Source organism: Anopheles bellator, chromosome 1, assembly GCF_943735745.2.
Source record: "Anopheles bellator chromosome 1, idAnoBellAS_SP24_06.2, whole genome shotgun sequence".
NCBI classification, from domain to species: domain Eukaryota; kingdom Metazoa; phylum Arthropoda; class Insecta; order Diptera; family Culicidae; genus Anopheles; species Anopheles bellator.
Genome location: NC_071285.1, coordinates 43106940 through 43129091, shown reverse-complemented (window position 1 = coordinate 43129091; position 22152 = coordinate 43106940). Strand labels below are relative to the sequence as shown.

General features: G+C 48.2%; 4 protein-coding genes across 5 annotated transcripts; 3 read left to right on the top strand and 1 right to left on the bottom strand.

The window, feature by feature from the left end:
- The first annotated feature begins 130 nt into the window (after nt 1-130).
- On the top strand, nt 131-1648 carry LOC131206422 (S-methyl-5'-thioadenosine phosphorylase). Its single transcript, XM_058198968.1, has 2 exons — nt 131-445; nt 515-1648. The coding sequence occupies exons 1-2, from the start codon at nt 428-430 to the stop codon at nt 1334-1336; spliced, it is 840 nt and encodes a 279-aa protein (XP_058054951.1). The 5' UTR covers nt 131-427; the 3' UTR covers nt 1337-1648.
- Nucleotides 1379-3208, bottom strand: LOC131206421 (elongation factor Tu). Its single transcript, XM_058198966.1, has one exon. It carries the CDS (start codon nt 3138-3140, stop codon nt 1767-1769), a length of 1374 nt encoding a protein of 457 aa, XP_058054949.1. The 5' UTR covers nt 3141-3208; the 3' UTR covers nt 1379-1766.
- A 299-nt stretch (nt 3209-3507) lies between these two features.
- LOC131216587 (RNA-binding protein spenito) lies at nt 3508-8600 on the top strand. Of its 2 annotated transcripts, none has more exons than XM_058211119.1 (3): nt 3508-3588; nt 4432-7181; nt 7267-8600. In XM_058211119.1, the coding sequence occupies exon 2, from the start codon at nt 4547-4549 to the stop codon at nt 6932-6934; it is 2388 nt and encodes a 795-aa protein (XP_058067102.1). In that variant the 5' UTR covers nt 3508-3588; nt 4432-4546; the 3' UTR covers nt 6935-7181; nt 7267-8600. The 2 variants fall into 2 exon arrangements, with proteins under 2 accessions (XP_058067102.1, XP_058067101.1); XM_058211118.1 differs by lacking the exon at nt 3508-3588 and adding an exon at nt 3889-3988.
- Nucleotides 8601-16859: 8259 nt separating this feature from the next.
- On the top strand, nt 16860-21863 carry LOC131205218 (uncharacterized). The gene is made up of 5 exons (XM_058197232.1): nt 16860-16880; nt 20449-20516; nt 20584-20784; nt 20878-21006; nt 21089-21863. Exons 1-5 carry the CDS (start codon nt 16860-16862, stop codon nt 21861-21863), a joined length of 1194 nt encoding a protein of 397 aa, XP_058053215.1.
- Nucleotides 21864-22152: the final 289 nt, after the last annotated feature.

Genomic DNA, 22152 nt, shown 5'->3' with positions numbered 1-22152 from the left:
ATTCTTCGATCGAATTCGAGTATTAGGTAGCTTACGTCTGAAACGGCGACAGGTCGGCATTGACATTGGCAAGTGAAACGAGAGAGAATAGAGAAATTGAGCGGAAATATGGGAGAAAAATCCAAAAAATCGGTCAGAAAAAACTGACAAAAAGGAATTTCGGACAAAATAATGACGAAAGAATTATATTTCATTTTGAAGAGGGATTTATTTTGAGTCAGCATAATAATAGCGTATTTACGCGTTGCTCGCTACGTTACGTTAATACAATACGTTAGTATAACAGGTAACGTCAGCTTCTGTGTGCAGAGGCCTTTAATCTCAGCAACCAACCAACAATTGATAAGAACGTGGCAGAACAAATAGGAGTTTTTACTTTCCAAAACTAAGAGGAGTCTAGCGACGTTTGAATTCAACTCGCTTCACCATGGCCTGTAAAGTGAAAGTAAGTAGATTAAGAACGATGTTTTCGTCCCGGAGGTATTGTTTTAGCGACCACGTTTCGTTTCTCCAGATCGGCATCATCGGCGGATCCGGATTGGACGACAGCGAAATAATCGAAAGCCGTACCGAGCGCGTGGTCAACACTCACTTTGGCATTCCATCCGATGTGCTAATCGAAGGTAAAATCGCTGGTGTGGATTGTGTGCTGCTAGCACGCCATGGAAGGAACCACTCCATTATGCCCTCGAACGTGAACTACCGGGCAAACATTTGGGCATTAAAGACCCTTGGTTGTACGCACGTTCTTGTCTCCACTGCAACTGGATCGTTGAGGGAAGAAATTCATCCCGGGGACATCGTCATTCCGGACAACTTTATCGACCGTACCACGAAGCGCGCGCAAACGTTTTACGATGGCAATGAGCTCCTGGTTGGCGTTTGCCATATTCCGATGGAGCCCGCTTTCTGTAGTCGTACCCGCGAGGTTCTTATCGAGACAGCACAAGGTCTGGGCATTGCGGGAGTACATGCCAAGGGCACGGTCGTCACGATTGAAGGTCCGCGGTTCTCGAGCAAAGCGGAAAGCAACCTCTTCCGCCAGTGGGGTGCTGATCTCGTCAATATGACACTGGTGCCGGAAGTAGTGTTGGCGAAAGAGGCCGGGCTTTGCTATGCAGCCATTGCTATGGCAACCGATTATGACTGCTGGAGGCAGATGGGACAAGACGTAAACGTAGCCGATGTGCTGTCGACGTTTAAGAAAAATGTAACCAAGGTAACGGAGTTGATTATCAATGCGATTCCGAAGATAGCTGCTCTAGATTGGTCGGAAACGGTCGAGGAACTTGGGAAAACAGTCAACACAAGCATTATGCTGCCACATTCCAACTAAACGGATATTGCAACCGCCGCAACTACAGGTTAATTATTTTTTCCTCAAATCACCCATGTCTTTATTCCACGACGCAAGACGCAAGCAATCCGCAAGGGATCGCCAAGATGACGCTGAAATCGATTTTAAGGGTACAAAGCGAGAATAGTTTGTCGGAATGGTAGAGGTGCAAGACCGAAAAACAATCATTTGCCTAGTCAATTGTAATCTTCCTCTGCCATATAGAAGCGCATGTGAACAGGCGGTAGACTAGTGAAATAAGTGCACTACGCGTTTGAGAAGCAATACAATTTAAGATGCAAGAAAAAGAAACGGAACCTGGAGAATCGACTAATGCTTTCCAATTATTAAACCATTTGCACATTCGTATAAAATATCTGTATTCGTCTTTCAAAGCCCCGTTTATTGGTTGGAAAACATACGTTCTCGATTAGTTTTCTAGTTCTAATTTAATCAACTTTTTCTGCGGCAAATTGACTGAATTGAGGACCTTGGTCACTAACCCAGTGGCGACCGTTTTACCGTTCTCTCGGACCGTGAAAGATTGGCCACAGGACATCACCATCTTCCGCAGCAATGTTAGCTTGATTGCACCGTGGTCCCCCGGTATCAGCATGTCCTGTGAGACTAGATCGACGCGACAAGGCACGTTCCACGTTTTGCTAAATAGTTGCTGTATATACTTCGAGGTAAGCGGCCTCGAGCGGCCACCCTCGTTCCGTGCCAGCAGATACATTGACGCTTCGAAGTGGTTCGAAACGCGTTCACTTCCGGCCGCACACAGTAGCATTCCGCGCTGTACACTTTGCAGTTTTACACCCCGTAACAGTGCTCCGATATTATCCCCGGCCTTCGCCTCAGCAACATCTTTCTTGAACACTTGCATGCCCCCGATGGTGGTACGAATTTCTTCATCGAATCCGAGCAACTCCGCCTCGTCGTTCTTTTTCATAGTACCTCTGGCCAAGGTTCCTACCACGACTGTTCCACGGCCAGGCACGGTGAATGCATTATCTATTGGAAGCAGAAACGGTGAAGTGAGATCTCTCGTTGGTGTCGGAATGTATCCATCGATCGCGTCCATTAACCGGCGAATCGACGCTTCCCCAAGATCCGACTGATCGCCTGACAGAGCGAGCAGCGCCGAGCCGACGATCACAGGACTTTCGACACCATCGAACCCAAAGTCAGAGAGAAGTTCCCGTATCTCAATTTCCACCAAGTCCAGCACTTCGTTGTCGACTTGATCAGCCTTGTTGATGAAAACGACGATCTTACTGACCCCCACCTGACGAGCCAGCAACAAATGTTCCCGTGTTTGCGGCATCTGGCCGTCGGTGCCGGCCACTACCAGTATTGCGCCGTCCATTTGCGAGGCTCCGGATATCATGTTTTTTACGTAATCCGCGTGACCGGGACAATCCGTGTGAGCGTAGTGACGCTTTGCCGTTTTGTATCCTATGTGGGCTGCATTGATCGTTATTCCTCTAGCTTTTTCCTCCGGTGCACGATCAATCTGATCGTAAGGGACGTAGTTTGTGTGACCATCTTTCGCAAGTATTTTAGTAATAGCGGCTGTGAGCGTCGTTTTGCCGTGATCGACGTGTCCGATAGTGCCTACGTTGCAATGTTCTTCATGCTTCGTCCCCGTGGTTGGTGCCGAGCAAAACGTCCTTTCGCGGACAGCACATCCTTCCTTGATCCATCCTCGTGACGCAACTCTCCCGCCCAATGAGAAATTTTCACAACTTTTCGCCAACGGCAGTAGGCCACGACCGGAGCACAGGTTTCTTAGGGCCAGCATAATTTTTCTTTACTTTCCATAACAAGGGAAAACAGTTTGTGGAAAATGGAGAATGTTTTGACGGAAAAACCACTGCCGGCTTGAGCTCACCAAAATAAGAATAAAATTCATAACGCCATCGGCAGCGCATCCGGTTGCCTGTTCTCATGTAAAACCCCCGAGAAAAATTATAGTTGACAACGCCGACTGTGAAAAGTCACACATATTGGATAGCGCGATTCCACGGATGAAGTAGTGAACTGCAAAATATAAATACAATGTCGGCCATTGGTGAAAATCGCCCATGAACCTTCAGCACGGAGCATGAACATTTGCCCGATAGATTCTGTCGTTCATTCGTCGCTCATCCGCTCAACCAGTTCAAGCAATTTTATTGTGCTGCAGATTTCCGCTGTGAAAGTCCGTTTGTGGAGATTCTGACGATTTCTAGTTATAGGACTAACGTGGAGTGAGTACAAGCAATTTAGTATATTTGTTGTAAGTTATTTAATGCCAAAATGGTGCATTATGCACAGGAGTGGACGCAGTGGTGTTTCTTGGTTTAGCCATCCAAGATGGCAGCGCATCATTGGTGCTACAACACCAAGTCTAGCTGCGGAACGGCGAAAATGCTTGGTGTTCGGTAATTGATTCGCCCAAGTTCAGTGCTTAGTGCATTCGAAACGATACCCATTGAACCCACCCAGTTGACCGAGAAGTGGAGTGAAATAAATGAGTGTGGCTTGTAAAGTAGTTGGTAAATTAATTTCGTTAAACTAATCCAGAAGACGTTGTTTTACTGACGAATAGAGTTGGTGGACGAATAGCGTTGTTATTAGAAGTAGTGGGAATTGTGGTCGGTCTAAATGGTGAGTAAAGTGGGCATCATATTTTCTCCCGAAAGTCAAAAGTAGTGTCGAAAAAAGCGACGCCATTTTGTAATGGCTAGAAGCGAAGGTGCTTGGGTGCGATGTGTGCGAGCAATACTCCGGGTAATGCGAAGCTGATGTGTGTGCGTGGGTACTTATTTTTATCTGCCTGCGCCGGTATACCAACACTAGTGTCTGGCAGTGTTCATCTTCGCGCGTTCGCAATTTGTTAAGAAGTGTGAGTGATGAGAAATCGTAGTGGGATAAAATGAAAAAGTCATACTGGAACATTCGAAAAATTACACTGGCGTGAAAGAGGTAGCTCGACTCACAGAATTGGTTCCAAGTTGAAAAAGAAGTAGTGCCACCCCAATTGCTGGGTACTCTTGATAAGAAGTTCACATTCAACATTGTTTTTGTTTTATTTTTCTTCCCGCTTTTAGGTTACCGCGCTTTGTTCTTTAGCCCAAGGCGTAGCATCTTGATCTCTTGTGGTTTTGACGGTAGAATAAAACAATCTCATCAAACTGGCAAAAGTAATCTTCGACACGACGGCTCATGAGTAGCATTCGGTCCAGTGAGCGAGATCGTATTACTGTGAAGATTCATAACATGAAACGTAGCGCATCGCGCGAATCTCCACCTAGATCAAAGCGAAGAGGCAGTATTGGACGATACGACGGGAGCTCCGACGAGCGCATTACTCCTGACAGAATGAGACGCCGTGTGGCGCGATCCCCGAGCCCGCGTGCCCGCTATGCGTCGCCGCATCGTGATGAGTACAGTTCGCGTAGTTCGCGCCCCGAACCGGGTGGTGGTGGCGGAGACCGCTACTCGTACAAGGTGCTGTGCGTTAGCGCTCTGCACCCAAAGGCATCGGATGAGTTCATCAAGGAGACGCTGTATCGCGAGTACAAAAAGTTCGGTGATTTTAGTATTCGCATCTCGCACGATTTAGACGAGCGTGTCGCGTACGTATGTTTCCGTACCTCGGAAGACGCCCGTGAGGCGAAGCACGCCAAGTCACGCATCATCTTACACGATAAGGTCGCGTTGGTCGAACCGGTTTACGAGTCGGCTAAATCGGAGTCCTACCGTCGGCCGCGTTCGGCCTCTCCGTCTGAGTACGATCGGCACTATTATGCCCGATCTCCAGGAGTTCCTCCGCCGGATCGTCGTCGGCCACCGGAGCATCATCCGTACGATGGCTACGGACCGCCGCCGGGTGGCCGAATGCATCACCCAGACTTTCGACCACCGATGCACCACGAGTACATGCCCCGTGGCCCTCCGATGCACCATCACGGCCCACCGCACATGCACCCAGGGCCGCCCCATCATCATTACATGCCTCGTCCGTATTTGCCAAGACCGCGGGCTCCCTTTGAGAAGCCAGAAAACAAGAAGGACAAATTTCCCAACTATCTGCACCATATCCAGCCGGAGGATGATCCATTGGCAACCCGAACCCTGTTTGCCGGCAACCTGGAGATTAACATTTCAGACGAAGAGCTGCGCCGTATCTTCGGCAAGTACGGTTCGGTCGAAGACATTGACATCAAGCGCCCACCGCCTGGCACGGGCAATGCATTCGCTTTCGTGCGCTACCAGACGCTCGATATGGCGCATCGGGCCAAGGTAGAATTATCGGGGCAGTATATTGGCAAGTTCCAATGTAAAATCGGGTACGGTAAAGCGACACCCACGACGCGCATCTGGGTTGGCGGGCTCGGTGCGTGGACTTCCGTTACGCAACTGGAACGGGAGTTTGATCGATTCGGGGCCATCAAGAAGATCGAATATGCGAAGGGGGACACACAGGCATATGTTCTGTACGATTCGCTCGAAGCAGCCGCGGCAGCGGTGAAAGAGATGCGCGGTTTTCCGCTCGGAGCGCCTGATCGTAGAATTCGCATCGATTTTGCTGACAACGGTACGGCTCCACCATTCCAGAAAAGTGGCCGTCCGTTTGAGGAAGGTGGTGGCGAGTACCGCCGTGTGCCGGAGTACGAGTATCCGGACAGTGCTCCGCCGTACGATGACGTACCGCCGGCTTATGGGGGTGGCTATGGAGCGCGCTCGTTCCGCGGTCGCGGCTCGAGTGGCGGAGCTGGTGGTGGTGCTGGGTACCGTGGGCGTGGCGGTGGAACTGGATTCCGTGGTGGCTTTCACCATGAAGGACACCGTCCTGCTACAGGCGGAGGTCCACCACATCACGGCGGCGGGGGCCCAGGTGACGAAGAGTGGCGTCGACCGGCTGGTGGAGGTGGTGGTGAACCTGGGGAGTATGAGCAGCGACGCCGGTCCGGTTCCCGCGAGCCGGCTGGCATCGATCGTTCGCGTTCGCGATCACCACGTCGGCGAAGTCCGGCCGATTCCGATTCCGATTCATCCTCTCGCCGGAATGGTGTGCTGACGACAGCCCGAACCCTTCCAGAAGTGGCTCGCAAATCGGCAACCGTTTGGCAAGGCGCACTGATCTTAAAGAGTTCACTCTTTCCGGCCAAATTTCATCTCACCGACGGTGACGCAGACATTGTCGATGGACTTATGAAAGACGAGGATGGAAAGCACCATCTACGTATTACACAGCGCCTGCGCCTTGACCAGCCGAAGCTGGAAGATGTGCAGAAGCGTATTTCATCCTCCTCCTCGCATGCCATCTTCCTTGGGCTGCCTGGCTCCACTTCCGCAGTGACATCGTCCGACGATGCCAGTGTACAGACGCGTCCACTCCGCAATCTGGTGACTTACTTGAAACAGAAGGAAGCCGCGGGAGTAATATCACTGCTGAATAAGGAAACGGAAGCGACGGGCGTGCTGTATTCGTTTCCGCCCTGCGAATTCTCTACCGAGCTGCTGAAACGAACCTGTCACAACCTAACCGAGGAAGGATTAAAAGAGGACCATCTCGTGATTGTGGTGGTACGCGGTGGTACTGCCTAGAAGAATCAGATCAACATAATAGTAGGCAGCAGTGACGTGGCCAGGAAGAGGAAGTAGAGAAGCAGATTGCTGATATAAGAGCTGCGTTGAAAGTGTAAGTTTGTAAGTTAGTAACAGAGCACCAAGCCAAACTCATCCTCAACACCTTACTGATGACAAAGGGGCTCTACCACAAAACAGAGGTAGAGAAAGAAGCGCTTTTATCTACTTCCGAATTCAACATTGACCCCCGACCCGACCATTATAGGTAAGATGCGTTGATTTTCGACAACCTGATTTACAAGATTATGTCCTCCAATATTGACGTACCTTGTGTCTTTCTTGTTTTTTAGATGGGCTAGAGTTCTGACTTGTGTAAGATCGTGTTTTCCGTATCAACCAATGCATCTTATTTTCGGAGGAAGCAATCGTTTAAGTGGTGTGTCTGTCTGTGTGGTGCGCGTGTGTGCTCGACTCGGTTCCATCATCTTCACGCCAAACGCCGAACGACATCGTGAGACCGCACGGTGGAACGAAGCGAAATTCCATCAACTACTTTGGCAAAAGTCGTGTCAACCACCAACGGTACCAGTGACGGATGGTGGTAAGAAAGGCTAATGAATTGGTGAGAATGAAGAAGCGAGATTAAAACGAAATAGAAGAAGAGTTGCGTGAGAAAGTTTTGTTTGTTTTTACCCCAAATGTTTTCGTTTCGAAAAAGTGTAAACAATGTACTATGTGTAAGACACTGCAGAACTCATTTACGCGCGTCAACTCCACAGCAAGATGAAGATCTGTGGCCCTTTACTCTGGCGTTCATAGCGCTCGCGCGTGCGTTAGTGTGTGTGTATGTATGTGTTCTTGTGAGTTTGAGTAGTGGTGCAAATTGTGCCTCGCTGAATTTCACCTTTAACAGAACCGGTGCCGAAGTCAACAGCAGTAGACCAATATCACTAAAAAGCAAGGCACTCAGAAACATATGGCACACACCTAAAACAAAACTCTGATCTATAGGCAGTTTAGTTTTTCTTTCATTCTTAATTAATCCTTTGCTCTTCGAATAAAAGTGATCTTGTGGTCCTTAGCAGTTTTGTATTACGTTACAGCATGAAATCGAACGGTTGGCATTATTTTTCCCTCTACGCTTGACAAAACTTACACATCCCTTCTAACAACAATGAAAAACTTGAGTGGATAATCGATTTCTATGTTTTTTGAATGTTTGCGATGGAGAAGGACCACGACGAGAGCGACTGTTTTCAAGTGGCAAGCTTAGGTAACTTTACTGCTAATCAAAATTGGGACACGTTTGTTTTACATCAAATGTGACTAGGAGCTATCAACAAAGCAAAAACAGAAGAATTACTCAAGACTCAAGTGTTTTTTTTTTATTTTAGTGAGGTCTATGGTCGGAATGTCTTCTAAATAATGAAATATTATAAACAAACTATATTAAAAGAAACTATCTTATTATATACCCATAGCACTGCAACATTTCAAATCAAACAATAAATTGATGGAATTTAAGACGAAGTTTACGCAGGAGAGGATCATCAGAACATTCGGTTCTAATACGCATTCAGATATAAAACACGTTTAATGAATGTCAGCAGAGAGCATGGTATGAAATGTCTGTGTTCGGTGTAATCGCTTAATAATAGATCGTAAATACACGAATAAAGAAACATAAAATCATAGTCGGCGGTGTACGAAGGAATGGTAAAGGTGTAAAAGCAACCCCTTCAGCATTGGTCGTGCATTGTGGAAAAGTTACAATGGTTACAGAAGCACACTATGAGTAGAAGTGGGTAGTGAGAGTACCGATGGAAATGTGCGTTTCTCGATGATGGTTCTGTTCGAAGTTATACTATCGGTGAAGTTGTACCAAGCGGGTCAGCTGGTTCGATTGTGAAATTTTTCCTATTCCGATTCAGTACTATTTTAATTGTAACATTTTTTAACGGTGTCGTTGAAACGTGGGACATGAGGGCGTGAAATGTTGGTGGTTGCGTTACGCTTCGTACGTTCAATTAAGATCTTCTGATTAATCAATTAATAGTGCGCTGTGCGGTCAACAACGTTCGAAGTAAATTTCCTTACAATCACTCGTTTTGTTCGCACGATTGTTGAAGGTTACTGTGTTGCGAGGTGTCATGGTTATTGCGATTAGGTGTTCTCATGGTGTCCGTTGGAGACAATCTCATGTAGTATTATTTTGCTCATGCAGCATGTTCCTTCCTCGTTCTCTAAATGTAAGGAATAATGGATTCTTTGTTCAGATTTTCTATTCGAAGTGCAAAAGCTTGGTGCTTCGTAGTCGTTCTTGGTAGTCCCTTTAGCTTTGGCCAGCCTTGTGTCGAATTCAGTTCAGTGATATATTAAATACCTCCTTGGTCCATAGTTGCTCGTTACACGTGACTCGTCAGTGAAGTCCATCGTCGAATCTTTGACATTATTCCGAGCCGCTTGTTTTTCTACAAATTACCCCATTCGTGCATACATCGGTCGTGCAATAGTTCAATGGTTGGTTGGTTTCAGCCTTTCAACAAGTGCGATAGTTGATCATTATTTACGATCGCAGGAATGTTTCTGTTGTGAATATTGTTTTGTTATGTTGAAGAGTAAGAATGCGTGATCCGAAATCTTTCCATTGAGTTCAAAACTATCGTGCAGTGATGGTGGTGAGTGTCGTTGAACCTGTCGGCCCCGTTTTTGATAGTTGTTTTGCGATGTTGCATTTTTATTACATTCCGTTCAGTGGGGTTTTTCTTGAGGCCAGTTGAAGAGTGTGATTGTGAAGAGATATTTTTATCAAAGATTTGAATAATATGAGAAATATTCCCAGTAGTTAGATCTATTCCCGCTACTTTTTATACCAATCAATGATAAATAGGTCTCTTTGATCGTTTTGGCTGAAGCTTATTGTAATTAAAGATATACGTAAAATGATTGCAAGTTCTTTGTAACGGGTATTTGTGAACCTTTCTGTTTCATGTTCAAAGTTTATTCGTACCCAATTGTCGATTTGAATGTATAGTTACCAACAAGAAGTATATGAGTTACTGTGTGCGATCCTTTTTTAACTTACAAACTCAAAGTTCTGGATCAGCACATCCAGGTGATCGTGCAAGTAACTGGGTAAGTTAAGTACGGTGTAACGTGAATGATACACTACAAAAATGGTTGTTTGTGCAGATGTGTGAAGTGAATGAAGTTCGGTTCAATGCTGAATTTTAAATCGTCGATTCTTCTGGTCGGAAATTTTCAGATCTTGTTTAGTGTATCGCAAGTTTAGCTTTCTGTTGTCAGTTAAACAGGTTTAAACGTGAATTTCACGGAATAAATTCATGTGCAGTGTTATAATGTATGCGCCTTTTCTGGAGCCTTTGCTATGCAAGGCCCCCTGATGTTTGCGCCGGAAGTAAGATGTAGCGTTTGCTGTAAAAATTTCAATTCCAATTGGTTTTGCAAGCGTTACCTTTTGCTCGAAGGCGTTCTGTGCATCAAGCAACTCTAAAACTCTGGTTCTCGATCATGGGGATGATTTGTATACTGATCATTACGACAATTTAATGCTGTGGTTGTGTTTTTATTCAACGGTTCGTGGTGGAATACGGAAAATAAGTTCTGAGCAGATTCCATATGACACGAAGGTGTGCAAATGTTTGATCTGTGTTTGGTGTGCTGAGTTGGCGCAGCAACAGTGAGCGTTGTTCCGATGCTTCGCGGTACCGTGAAACAATGCTGCGATGAAAAGAAAAGTATGGTAATGTTCGGTGATCGATCAACGGAGGATTCAAAGCATTTTTGCCCGAAATGTGTGTTCCTTTAGTGGTGCGTCGAGAATTTATTGTCAAATCTTCGGTTGTGTTTATTTTATCTCCCATTCGAGCATGCCGCGTGTTCAGTATTTGGAAAGAGAAACATTTACGTTGTTACGCTGGTTTCGTTGTTACGTTGGTACGTTGTTTCGTGGTTTACGCTGTTTTCGTTAGCGGTGCATAACACCCCAAGCAATCGTACATTAGATGTGCCCGTATTTTCCTTTCTTTCGTGCCTAATTTTCATTATGACAATGCATTGAAATAAATAAAATTTGAATGACCTAAAATAAAATACACGATTCTGTGCTGGAATTTTTAACGCATTAAATGATGAATTTACACGATTTATTTTTATGCCGAAATGAATTAATTTAGCCATACAAATACATTCTCAGCGCTAAGCTTCATCGCACACGAATACATCTGTTCAACACACTCACACTACCAAAAATGAGAATTCATCCTTTCTTCTCATCATTTTCTTCTTCCATTCATTTTGAGTATTCATTCCCGTGTTGCAGTGTTGCCAGAACTTTTATCTAGTTCAGTATAAACTACCAAAATTTATGGTAAGTATTTGATATCTTTCTACTAGAGTGACCAAAAAACATCGGGAATTTATTTTTAAATCAAAAAATCTATATGTTCTTCCGAATTCATTTCATTTCCTCCAAAGTATTCTCCGTATACAACCGTCTTGTGCCAACATTTTTTTCCGATTTTCAAAACATACCGCGAAGTCTTCTTGCAGTATAGACTTCAGTTCCTTCTATAGAGACTGAAAACTATATAGTTAGTAAAGCGCGGGTACTGTTATGTGATCAAATTATTTTATGGAAAATGTTCTACAACGATCGTTTTTCCTTATAATCTAAAGAAAATCTCTGAACCTAATCTCGAATAATAAATAGAAAATAAGCACATTTTATTAATTCAATCAGGTGGTCTAATAAGAAACACAAAATTATTTATTGGTTTTGATAGCAAAGTTTAGAGAACTATTGGTTTCTTCATATTTAATACATGCTTCTGAGCCTTAGGAGTGACCGCACTTGTAGAGGCGAAACGGTCTAGAAACGATAAGATTCTAGAACCGGTTCTTGCTAAGCATAGGAAGATTTCTCCAAGCCAAGCGCTAATCTTCTCCCATGTAACTGATCTGCCCTCCCTGATTCTACCACGGAATTGGACCCTCCACTGTCTGGTTATTGGCCCCTGAGCTACAGTATGCTACAAAAAGGGAAGCCTTTGAATTTTCCCATACTTTCCACCGAAAAAGCTGCAATGCCCAATGATAACTGGTTCATTCTATTGCTAACACAAAATATATTAGAGAATATTAACGCGAGCTGCATACAGTGTATGGAAATATTCTTCTGCCCTGCCATTTGAAGGTGTGCGCATTTTATTCAGCACTGTAGCACTGTGTGCGATTTAACACCTCCTGGTTATGGGCGGCGAACTTGACCGATCGTCCTTCACCTTCTTTCCTTCGCCTTTGTTGAGGTATCCGCTGCCCAAAGTTAAACTTTCTATTTACTCGACGGACACGATTCTCGACGACGGATCCACCTGATTCTGGTCAGCTTAGGCATCGTCGCCATCTCCTGTCCACGTAGAAAGTTCCTCGGCGATTCTGCTACAAATCATTTTTCGTGTTTCGTTGGGGGTTTTGTTTTCTCGATTCCTGCGCTGCGCAGAAATAGGTGACACAACAACGCGCCGTTTGGCCAAAGAGTGTTTAACCTAAATTTTAGTGGAACTTCCTCAAACACGCCGAGGTTGGTGTTTTTGGGAGCAGGAAACTTGGGCGAAAATCGTCGGCTGTTTGATTTTACATTTTATTGGGCAAACTGGCGACGCGATGATGACCCGTCGCATTGCAGGAATAGTCCGATTTGCAATGCAAAACATTAAATCAGGGTAAATGTTTTATTTTCTGCCGCTATCGCCGAAAGAAAGCAAGATAAATCTGGAAAACCGTGTTCCACTTCCCCCGGGGGCGATCGCACTAAAGCCCCAGCAGCTAGCGGCGGGACCAAATTGACGATGTTGGGTGTGCCAGTTACCGAGCGAAGTGATGCTCCATTTTCCACACCGTTGAGAAACAATAGGGCAACACAACGCGCACCACCATCCAGAGGTCATCATCAGCCTCCAGTTGGTAGTAGGTGGTAGTGGCATAAACTTTCAACCGGAAAGCTGCTGCCGACGAGAAGATTTGATGTACACGATGTGCTGCTGATTCGGATCAGCGATCGTTATCTGCAGCCATGGCGAAGTTGGGTCCCATAAATGGGACTCACAAATTTTCAAGTTTAAGGGAGTGAAGGGAGTCCTGGTGTTCCAGAAGGGAGTTGAATGCTTATTGTGATTATTGTCCTCTTTGCCCGACGCTGACTCACTGTTCAGCGTGATTGGTCTACCGTCATCGTCATCGTTCGATTGGATCGTGTGCTGATGCTTGTGGTTGTTTTTTTCTCATTCGTGTAGATCGACCATCAATCAGCGAGATGAGTACTGTGCACAGTTTTGAACATCTTAATCGTCCCGTTTGTATAGTTAATTTCACGATCGATAGCCGGTTCCTTGTGTGCGTCCCTAATAAGCCGATAAGATGCTAGATAGGGAATCACTATGCCTGGTTTGGGCGAAATTTATCTTATAATTTAACCATTTACCGACGATCGGCTCGTATGGTCGTTAGCAAGCCAGCAGGTAGTGTAGGGATGGGCACACGTTCGAGTTCCTCCGTTAGAGGCTCCGCGCAGCCTCAAACCCTGCGCGAAGCTCACTACCGAAACGGCACCATTCGCACAACCGTGTCCGCCCGAAGACCTAACGGCACCGCTCCTCGCCAGCCAACCGAGTGACCGATTTGTTCCATCTTTGGCCTACGGATTGGTCGGCTATTGGTCGTCCGGCGTAATGAAGATGTTTCAGGTACCGGAGAGCTGCTTTTGAAGCGCAAGATCGGCGTAGTTTTTAACCGAAGAAATGCTGCACACTGTTGATAGAACCTTTCTGGAATGTTCACTTCTGGCGAGATATTTCAAACGAAATAAAGCAAAATTTATTAATTTATTCATTGATTTATTTATTTTTTAGCTTTTGATTTGCAAAACGAGAGCATCTGGCATCCACCTTGACTGGCAACCTTAAACTAATTTACAGATATTACATTCTATGGTGTTTATCGTCCAACAAAAAGTAACGAGAGTAGAGAGCTAGAGAGTTCGCTGCTGTGGTATTTTTGGAGTCAGAATGACAAACGCAGCAAAAATAACAATTCCATAGCTAGAAATACGTCCGCGAAAGCAGCCGGGCCATTCGAAGTGGCGCTGAGATGGGAGTAGTCTTGAATAACTAGACCAAAATCGAGCCCCCGAGCTCTACAGTGTGGCCGTTGTCTGTCTAAGTAGTAATGTTTTGTGGATAAGTGAAACCACTTTCCGGCACAGAATGGTCTCCGGCTAGCTGTGGTTGGGCGCAAGGCACTTCCCCGCTCTCTAGGCTCCCACTGTGGCGCTATAGGGTACTTCCGATCGGGGTTAGAGAGAAGATGGAACGTTTTAACCCAAATTGATGGCCGAAAGATGCTCCACATTCCTGGCGGTATCCAAGGCAGAGTACCTCAGCTTATCGTACCGTGTGCGGGTTTTGGGAGAGTGGCCACACCGCTCAGGTTCCCTACGCATGGCGACCCCGTTTGAAAAATGTGTACTTTGTCGACCACCGCGCAGGACATTAACCTCACGGTGCACGGAGTTTGGCCGCGAACTGATGCGCAAACAATGCCGAGTGGTTCCCTCGACCATTCATCATCATCATTAAAAAGGGGTTGCCGGTCGCGAAACTCCTCCGCTTTCGTCGGTGGGAATGTGCTGAAAGAAATGATTAAAATGGCCAATTCAGCAGCAAGCATCGTGTGTGTTGCATAACCCGGATACCGTTGATCGCGCCGACTACGCTGGTCTCCCGTGCAGTTCCATCGCCACGTGAAGTAGAGCCCGATACAACCTGCGTGCCCCCCCGAGAGGCCCGCTAGACTACCCCGATTGCGTGAGGACGACCGTTTAAGACCGGCGCGATTATGCTGTTAATAATCTCCAGAACGAGAACGGCACGGCACCAAGAACGTTTCCATGGCTCAGTATCGTTTTCACGGCTGCCTCGCTGGAACGATAATACTTCTTGCACACATTATTTCCGATTGGTAAACGATGTGTGAAACGGGAACGAGGAAGACGCGACAGACTGAAACGGTACAACGCAGCCTTATGCCTGCGTCTCTCTAATTGAACCCGTTATTTGGATACGCACACCACGTGCGACGGGGACACGAGAGCCCGCCAACGCTCGAAAGCATCCCGCCGTGGCCGATGGCCAATTCTCGTCCAAAGTTCTGAAAAAATAATTCCAAGATTAATTACTTAACCGATCAAACGCAAATCGGCTGATCACTTCATTAGGCCGCCAGCACTTCAGCTAAGTCTTTTGACACATCATTTGTGCAATCCCCATTCGGTGGAAGACTGCAAGCGATACCAGATCGCCCGATAACGGTCCGACCTGGGGTGTGATAACTGTAAAACATAAACCATTATTAATGCCCCCGGACACGCTCTAGCTGTGCCTGTTGGGCTGGGCGTTGGGTGGGTAGACTAGCTTCCCTATTCCCGGTCTAGCGCATTCCGTGATGTGGTAACGACAAAAACAAACTAACCAGAAAAATGAAACATATTAAATTGAATTGACACATTCCTGGTTTGTTGGCACCACATTCGTGCTAGATTCTTGCTACGTTTTTGTCGACAATTTACTTTTGTACCATTTCTTTTCTTTTACACAAACAAAGTTTCGATTCCATCTCGATCCTCATTCCGGTTCAGTACCTGCCCTGATGTCCCGCTGGGAGAACGTAGATTTCGGATTAAGAGAAACCAAGGTAAGCTCCCCCATCGTAACCCCGATCGGGGAAAGCACTTCACTTCCAAAACTGAATTCTGAAGACCGACTTGAGGGGGCCACATTATTCAAGCCGATCCTGATGCTGTCTTGCGGGAGCTTGAGGAGCTAGAATTCCCGGACGCAACCATAAAGTTAATTGCAGCATTCTGTTCTCGACCACGGGAGGCTGCTGGGCTGGTGAAAGCGACAGCTGCATCGAACTTGAGTAACCGGTCGTTCTAACGATCTTGTCGATTTATTAAGACACCGAAGGGCGAGCAAGCAACGACGGCAAAGGTTGAGCATGTTAATCAACGAATCGGGAAAGTTTATATTCTATTTCAATTCAAATGCTACGGCAATAGCAACTGGAGCTTCGTTTTCGACAGTAACACACATAGTTGTTGGGTTTAACTGGGATTGTAATTGGAATGATTAGATCACCGTCGGAAACTGGGGTTAAGGTTGGCAGTTAGGTCGGATAATCGTCGTTTAACAAATCAACGAACAAAACAAACTTGATTAATCAACAGTCTCATTTAGCCGTGGCTGCGCTGATATCGAGTGCTCGGGGTTTCCGTTTCTGTTATCGCTCGGTAGCCCATCGTTGACGCACCTCCCCTAAGACGAGAGAAAAGCACTCCGCCATCCCATGGCCCGTGCTGCTGCAATCTTGATGCGGCTCATCGCCACGGTGAAGGCCAGAGAAGGTGAACGAACAGACACTTCTGGAGCCGGCCAGAGCATACATTTCCGTTTCTTCTCTCGCACACCGACTCACGCACACCATCGTCACGGCATGTAGCGCGCTCGACGACTGCGGAGTGGCCACGGGGGCGTAGGCACCCCACCCGTGGGGTCCCGGCGGCCTGGCATGTACACCGTGGCGCACGGCTTGCCAGCGCATCCAGTCCCATTTCAGAGCTCGAACCGTGCGGACGAGATCGCCGACACACGAGCACTGGCCGCGCGATCGTTATTGTTGGTCAATCCGCGGTGAACCCGTTGCGTGTGAGAAAGCCTCAATCGACCGTTATCGTTACTTCTCGCTGCTCACCAGATAGTGAGCTTTGGTTTAGTTCCGGGCTGATACAAGCGTGTCGCATCCACGTGTGGCACGAGAAGAACGCGGATACACAGCGAGAAAGCGCAAACACCATAATTGCGGAGCAATGAAGTACCTGGTGTTTCTGGTAAGCATAGCGTTTCGACGTCCATTTCGACTTCCCTCAACATAGTAAACGATTCCCGGCCCCGCTCTGTGGGTCTTCGCGACGGCTAACGGAAGTGTGAAATACTAATACCGTTCGTGGCGGCAAGAATTTATGTCACACCATTCGGAAGGACTCCGGAAAAGTCACAAGCATCGCGCGTTCATGTGACGCATTGGTCCCTAATAGCTATGCAAATACTGTTCTACTTTCCGCCGTGGCCGCGGTCGCTCGGCGTGTGGCCGACGTGGTCAAGTCGGAGAGCTGGGAATTTGTTGCTCCGAACGTCCCACTTCCACGCGGTCGGCCATCGGGAGAAAGTTGTTCCAGCGCCGCCGCCGCGCCCCATGGCATTGATTCTTGAGAACGGTGCCAAAAAAACATGAAGATATGAAATTTTCGAGCACACTGCGTCACCAGCGGCGCGCGGTTTCTCTTTCTTCGCTCTTTTTTTTTTGATAGTATTTTTGCATCGCCAAACGATGGACACCGGATGCTGCAACCTAGCGGAGATTGGTGTGGGCAGGGCAGGCTGATACCAGGGCCGTTCCAAAAGTCCCCGGAATGGAGTGGCCCAACATCGCCGTCCACTAGCCGCACCGGGGAAGAAAAACACCGTTACACCGCCGTGGCCATTGCCATTCTGCCTTCTGCGTTCAGTTTGGTTCGGGTGTTCCGGTTCGATGGCGGCTCTCGGGCACTCGCCTCTCTCGGGTGGTATTGGCGGGCGGTGAAATGTGTTTGTAGGTCAGCGTTGCCAGAAGAACGGTTAACTTTGCGTTTTAATGAAGGAGAAGAAGCCTTCCCAGCGTGTGCACTGCGCCGCCGTCGTCGTGTACCGCGCAGCAAAGCACCACTCGCCTGCCAGGTGATCAGGTGTTCGATCAGGCCGTCGAAGCGCCTGCGCCTTAGGTCGAGCTAATCGATGCAAAGACGAACGGAATGGTTTCTTCCACCGTTCCAGCCACCTTTGAACCACCCGGCACCGCAGTGGTTCTTTTCGGGGTTCGCCCATCTTTGGTACTCCGTTTTGCGTATCAAATCGGGCATTTTGAGGGGTGCTTTTGGCCCTCGAGTTGAATCATTAGCATTTGTGGTGCTACGATTGATTTCATTGGGGTTCGTCGCTTAGCCGTACACTCATGCCGCCCGAGAAGCATTTAAGTCTTTCGTTCAGTTATTTTACCGCTTTTCGAGGGATTGTTAGTTTTGCGATTGTTTCATCCAGAGAAGGGTTCTTTTGACACGGTTTTGCAATGCAATATGTTTGCGGTATTCAGAACATAGTTTAGAGTATCATTTTTCGACATAGCGCAATAAATTATGAGCTGCAAACATCATTACGAGCGACCGGAAACCGAAATATCTTCCGTGGAACGAGCTGGCGATATAATTCAAGTGCTAGCTCGTGTTAGTACTTGCGCGCCCAACAGCATATCGGTTCGAGTGCACTCGGAGAGCATCGCGAGCCGTAAATATTTTTCCAACACTTGCCTCGGCTTGTAGTGTTTTCCTTCGCCGCACTTCGTAGCCACTCGTTACAGTGTGTTCTACCGTTGCGCCGTTGTTTAAGGTTTATGGTCCCATTTTTCGCATCCACCTGCCCGCTTCCAAATATAGTGATTTTCTCCCGGACCCGAGCTCAGCTTCTTCCGTGCAGTAGCGGCGGCTTGAAAATGGAACAGACCAATCATATTACCGGCGCACGACCACTACGTCTATGACTTCAAAGGGTGACCAGGCAGCTGTGATGATCCGGACCGGGACCGCGCATCGGATGGCGGTGGCGGTTGCTCATTGCGCTCGCCCGACTTGTCGACCGGTAGGGCGGACCAGAAACGAAGCTGGCCTGCGCACCGAAGATTAGCATCATCGACGGAGGCAATGCGTTCGTGGCGGCTGGCCTCGAAATGGGCCAAAGAAATCAGGGTTGATGTATGCCCGATGCTCCCAACCGGAGCACAACCCGCCAACCGGTAACTGTACCTACACCCCTTCTAGAGCGGCCACGAACTTGTCCGAACGTTTCTCCTCTGTTCGATTTCTGTACGCGTGGCAATTAGCCGATCGAACCGGGAACCGGGACGCATAACTCGTTGTTCCACTAGTCGCTGTTCTATCTTGCTCGAGTCTGGGAAAACTGAAACCAACGCTTGCGCAGCACACCGGCTCCCCCCGGGGCTCTGCAGCACCCGGGCTCGTGCGGAATGTGGGATACCCACAGCCCGGGCTCATCTCATCGATGTACCGCTCACCATTCTCCCGTTTTTTTTTCTGACGTAAATTACTAACGGGAAATAGGAGCGTGTGTGCTTGGCGATGGATGAGCGAGAAATATTTGCATATTTTCGATTTCGTCCTCCAAAACTTTACTGTGGCATGCCAATCTTTAGCGGACACTTTATTGAGCGATTTGCATTTCCCTGCCAAACAGTCTGGCGATAGATTGAGCTTAGCCTCCGGTGGTGGTCAAAAGTAATGGGACCGCTATTAACATACTGTGTTTCGATTTCGAGCCTTAGGATCAGGATAAGATCACTTCGTTAGCGATCGTTGCTGTGACGGTGTTGATTGAGAAGCGGGTTAGTGGTTCCCGTTCGAATGTGCAGCATTTGTTCCGTTGGTGAGTGGAGCGTTGTCTTACTTATCTGTCTTACGGTCCTAAAGTGTGTGGTCGGCCCATGAAGACTAGCTAATCGCAGCCTTAAACTAGCTAATCTAGTAAAGCCACCGCTATTTAACTAGACCACTCACGAAAAAAAATCGTTGATACACTATAAATATGTGGCACAGATATTAGATTATTGGAAATGGAAGGATGTGTTTAAATTTAAGAAACTTGAATTATGAAACTCTTTTAAAAATCGGGTCTATGGAGCATTTCCTACCTAGTGTACCATTGGGGGAAGCGTTGGAGAAAGGAGCTCAAAAGCGCACCGGAGTTAGTGCAGTGCAGTGTGTTCCCGCCGATGTTTCTAGTTGGCCAGAGAAAGGAAGCAATTTTGGAGGTTGTTGAGCAGCTCCAAAATCAACCAAAAATTGAAAGTGAAGCTATGTACGCCACCGATGGCGGTGGTCATGCACCAGGTTAACACACTTCTTTGATCGGATATCTGGTTCCCAATTTTCCTCGCGCCTTGTAGAAAGCGTGCACGGTGCGTGTATCGGTTCGATCGGAAGAGAAAAGACCGTCGGGTGGCCATCATCATCATTTGCAAACTATCTTCCATCGAAACCGGTTAATGATCGAAGAAGAAGAGATCCGGATTGCGATCCACCACCCACTATCCGATAACGCGACGGCGGGCTGGGGCGGCGCATGTCAATGTGAATTGGGGCACTGAAACGGAGAGTGCACCAAAAGTTAATGCTTCGCCCTGGCCACGGCGACGGTGTTTGCCTTTGCCTGGTCGGAAAGTGAATGAAAGATTTCTAATTATATCTTATCGGTGCGGGTGAGCGCGGCCAGCGGAGTCTTCGGCGGGCTGCGGGAAATTGGTAGATACTCCGCGAAACGCTTATACTCACTTCTTTTGCACTTCCGTTACAGTTACTGTTCGGGTGCCAGGTTTTCATCAAGGGCGACGATCTGCTGGATTCCGAGGAGCCTCCTGAGGGGTAGGTACTCGAGACCGTATAACGGGCCGTGTTCGTCACATTTCATGCGGTTTTTCTTTCGCGTCAGGTACTATGCGTTCATAGAGTCCCCGTCAGCAGTTCCTCCGAAGGTGCGGTCCCCTCCGTACACACATATCAACATCGAGTGCAAGGAGGCGACCAACCCGAAGCCGTACGTTTCGGCCAACAACCTGTGCGGCGATTTGAACAAGGGCAAAATCCCGCGCAACCCGATGAAGCAGAACGTGCTGGGGGAACCGTACCCGTTGTGAGTAGCTTTGGTTGCGCCTATCCGCGCAAACCCGGACCAAACTGTAACGAACCCATTTTGACTGGGCTCTCTGCTCTCCGAAACCTACAGCGAGCTGATCCGCAACCAGACGCTCAAGTTCCTGTCGAAAACGTTGCCCGTGCTGAAGGCGGATGACACGCTCCCGAAAGTGACACAGATTATTCCCGAAGAACCGGTGGATCAGTTCGACGACAATGGGTAAGAGCGCCTCACGAATGTTGCGAATTGGAACGGCCCGTTGAAAGGAATGTTGTTTTATGTCCATTTCCGATTGCTCTAGCATTGGCCGTCGGATGGGCAAGGCGATGCGTGCTGAAGAGGAGCGCCGCGAAGAAGATCCCCGAGCTCCGCGTAAGTTTTGCGACGGCGGTGGTGTCTTCTGTGCGCTGTACCGTGCCATCCAGGGTGAACCGATCAGCACCAAGCTGGTGGCGGAGCGCCGTGAAGAGGCAGCAGCCTATCCACCGCCGCCACCCCGCTACGAGGGACCCCCCACGCCCTGTCCGGCCAAAGTCGAGTACGCAACGCCCGTGTTCGCCAAGAACTACCAAGGTTCGTGGCGGTACGTAGTACAGATCCCGTACGAAGGCTACTTCACCCAGACGGTCGAGGTGACGCGGTGTCTGCAGGCACGCTGCCACTATCTGGACGGTGGGTGTCTGTCGTCGCCCCGCTGGGTCAGCCTGCTGGTGGCGGAAATTTTCTACCCCAACGCGGAAGAATCCACCACGACCACATCGACGACAACGGCTCCCTCAATTCAGGACTTCCAGGCTTACCAGCAGTACCTGCAGAAGCGAGCCGGACTGCCGACCGACAACGTGTACGACACCGCTGCCGGCAGCAGTCAGCACCAGCAACAACAGCAGCAGCAGCAGGCCACGGCAGCGGCGATCACGTCCAAGCAGAACCAACACTGCGACGGCCACGACGAGATCGGATGCTTCCAGGTGCGCCTGTACTACGACTGGTTCCTCATACCTGGCTCGTGCAAGTGCTGGCGACCGGACTACTTCGCCAAATACGTGCGGAAGCGACCATCGCCGGACCTATAAATCGGCGCGACTTCTTAACCCGGACCGGGGGCCTCCCGTCCGTCTCGGCATCGGACTGGAACCATTATTTAATATTTATTTCCCAACCTCCAGTCCCTCTCCGGGGACGGCTGGCCAACGGCGTAAGGCATCGCACGCAGGGGAACGCTACGAACTGTGCAAACTACTGTAACTGCCACATTACAAGACTGGCTGGCGTGGATACGTACCGGTCGTTTTCTCGGTCGGGATTTGGGTTGCTCAGCAAACGTTCCAAAGTTGCCTCTATTGGCAGTGCGCGGGCAGTGCA

What these genes read in the sequence shown, in the direction of transcription:
- LOC131206421 (XM_058198966.1), bottom strand. Translation starts at nt 3,140, where the DNA reads ATGCTGGCCCTAAGAAACCTGTGCTCCGGTCGTGGCCTACTGCCGTTG.
- LOC131216587 (XM_058211119.1), top strand. Translation starts at nt 4,547, where the DNA reads ATGAGTAGCATTCGGTCCAGTGAGCGAGATCGTATTACTGTGAAGATT.
- LOC131205218 (XM_058197232.1), top strand. Translation starts at nt 16,860, where the DNA reads ATGAAGTACCTGGTGTTTCTG. An exon ending in TGAAGTACCTGGTGTTTCTG is followed by an intron (nt 16,881 to 20,448) that starts GTAAGCATAGCG and finishes CTTCCGTTACAG; the next exon opens with TTACTGTTCGGGTGCCAGGT. An exon ending in CTGGGGGAACCGTACCCGTT is followed by an intron (nt 20,785 to 20,877) that starts GTGAGTAGCTTT and finishes CGAAACCTACAG; the next exon opens with CGAGCTGATCCGCAACCAGA.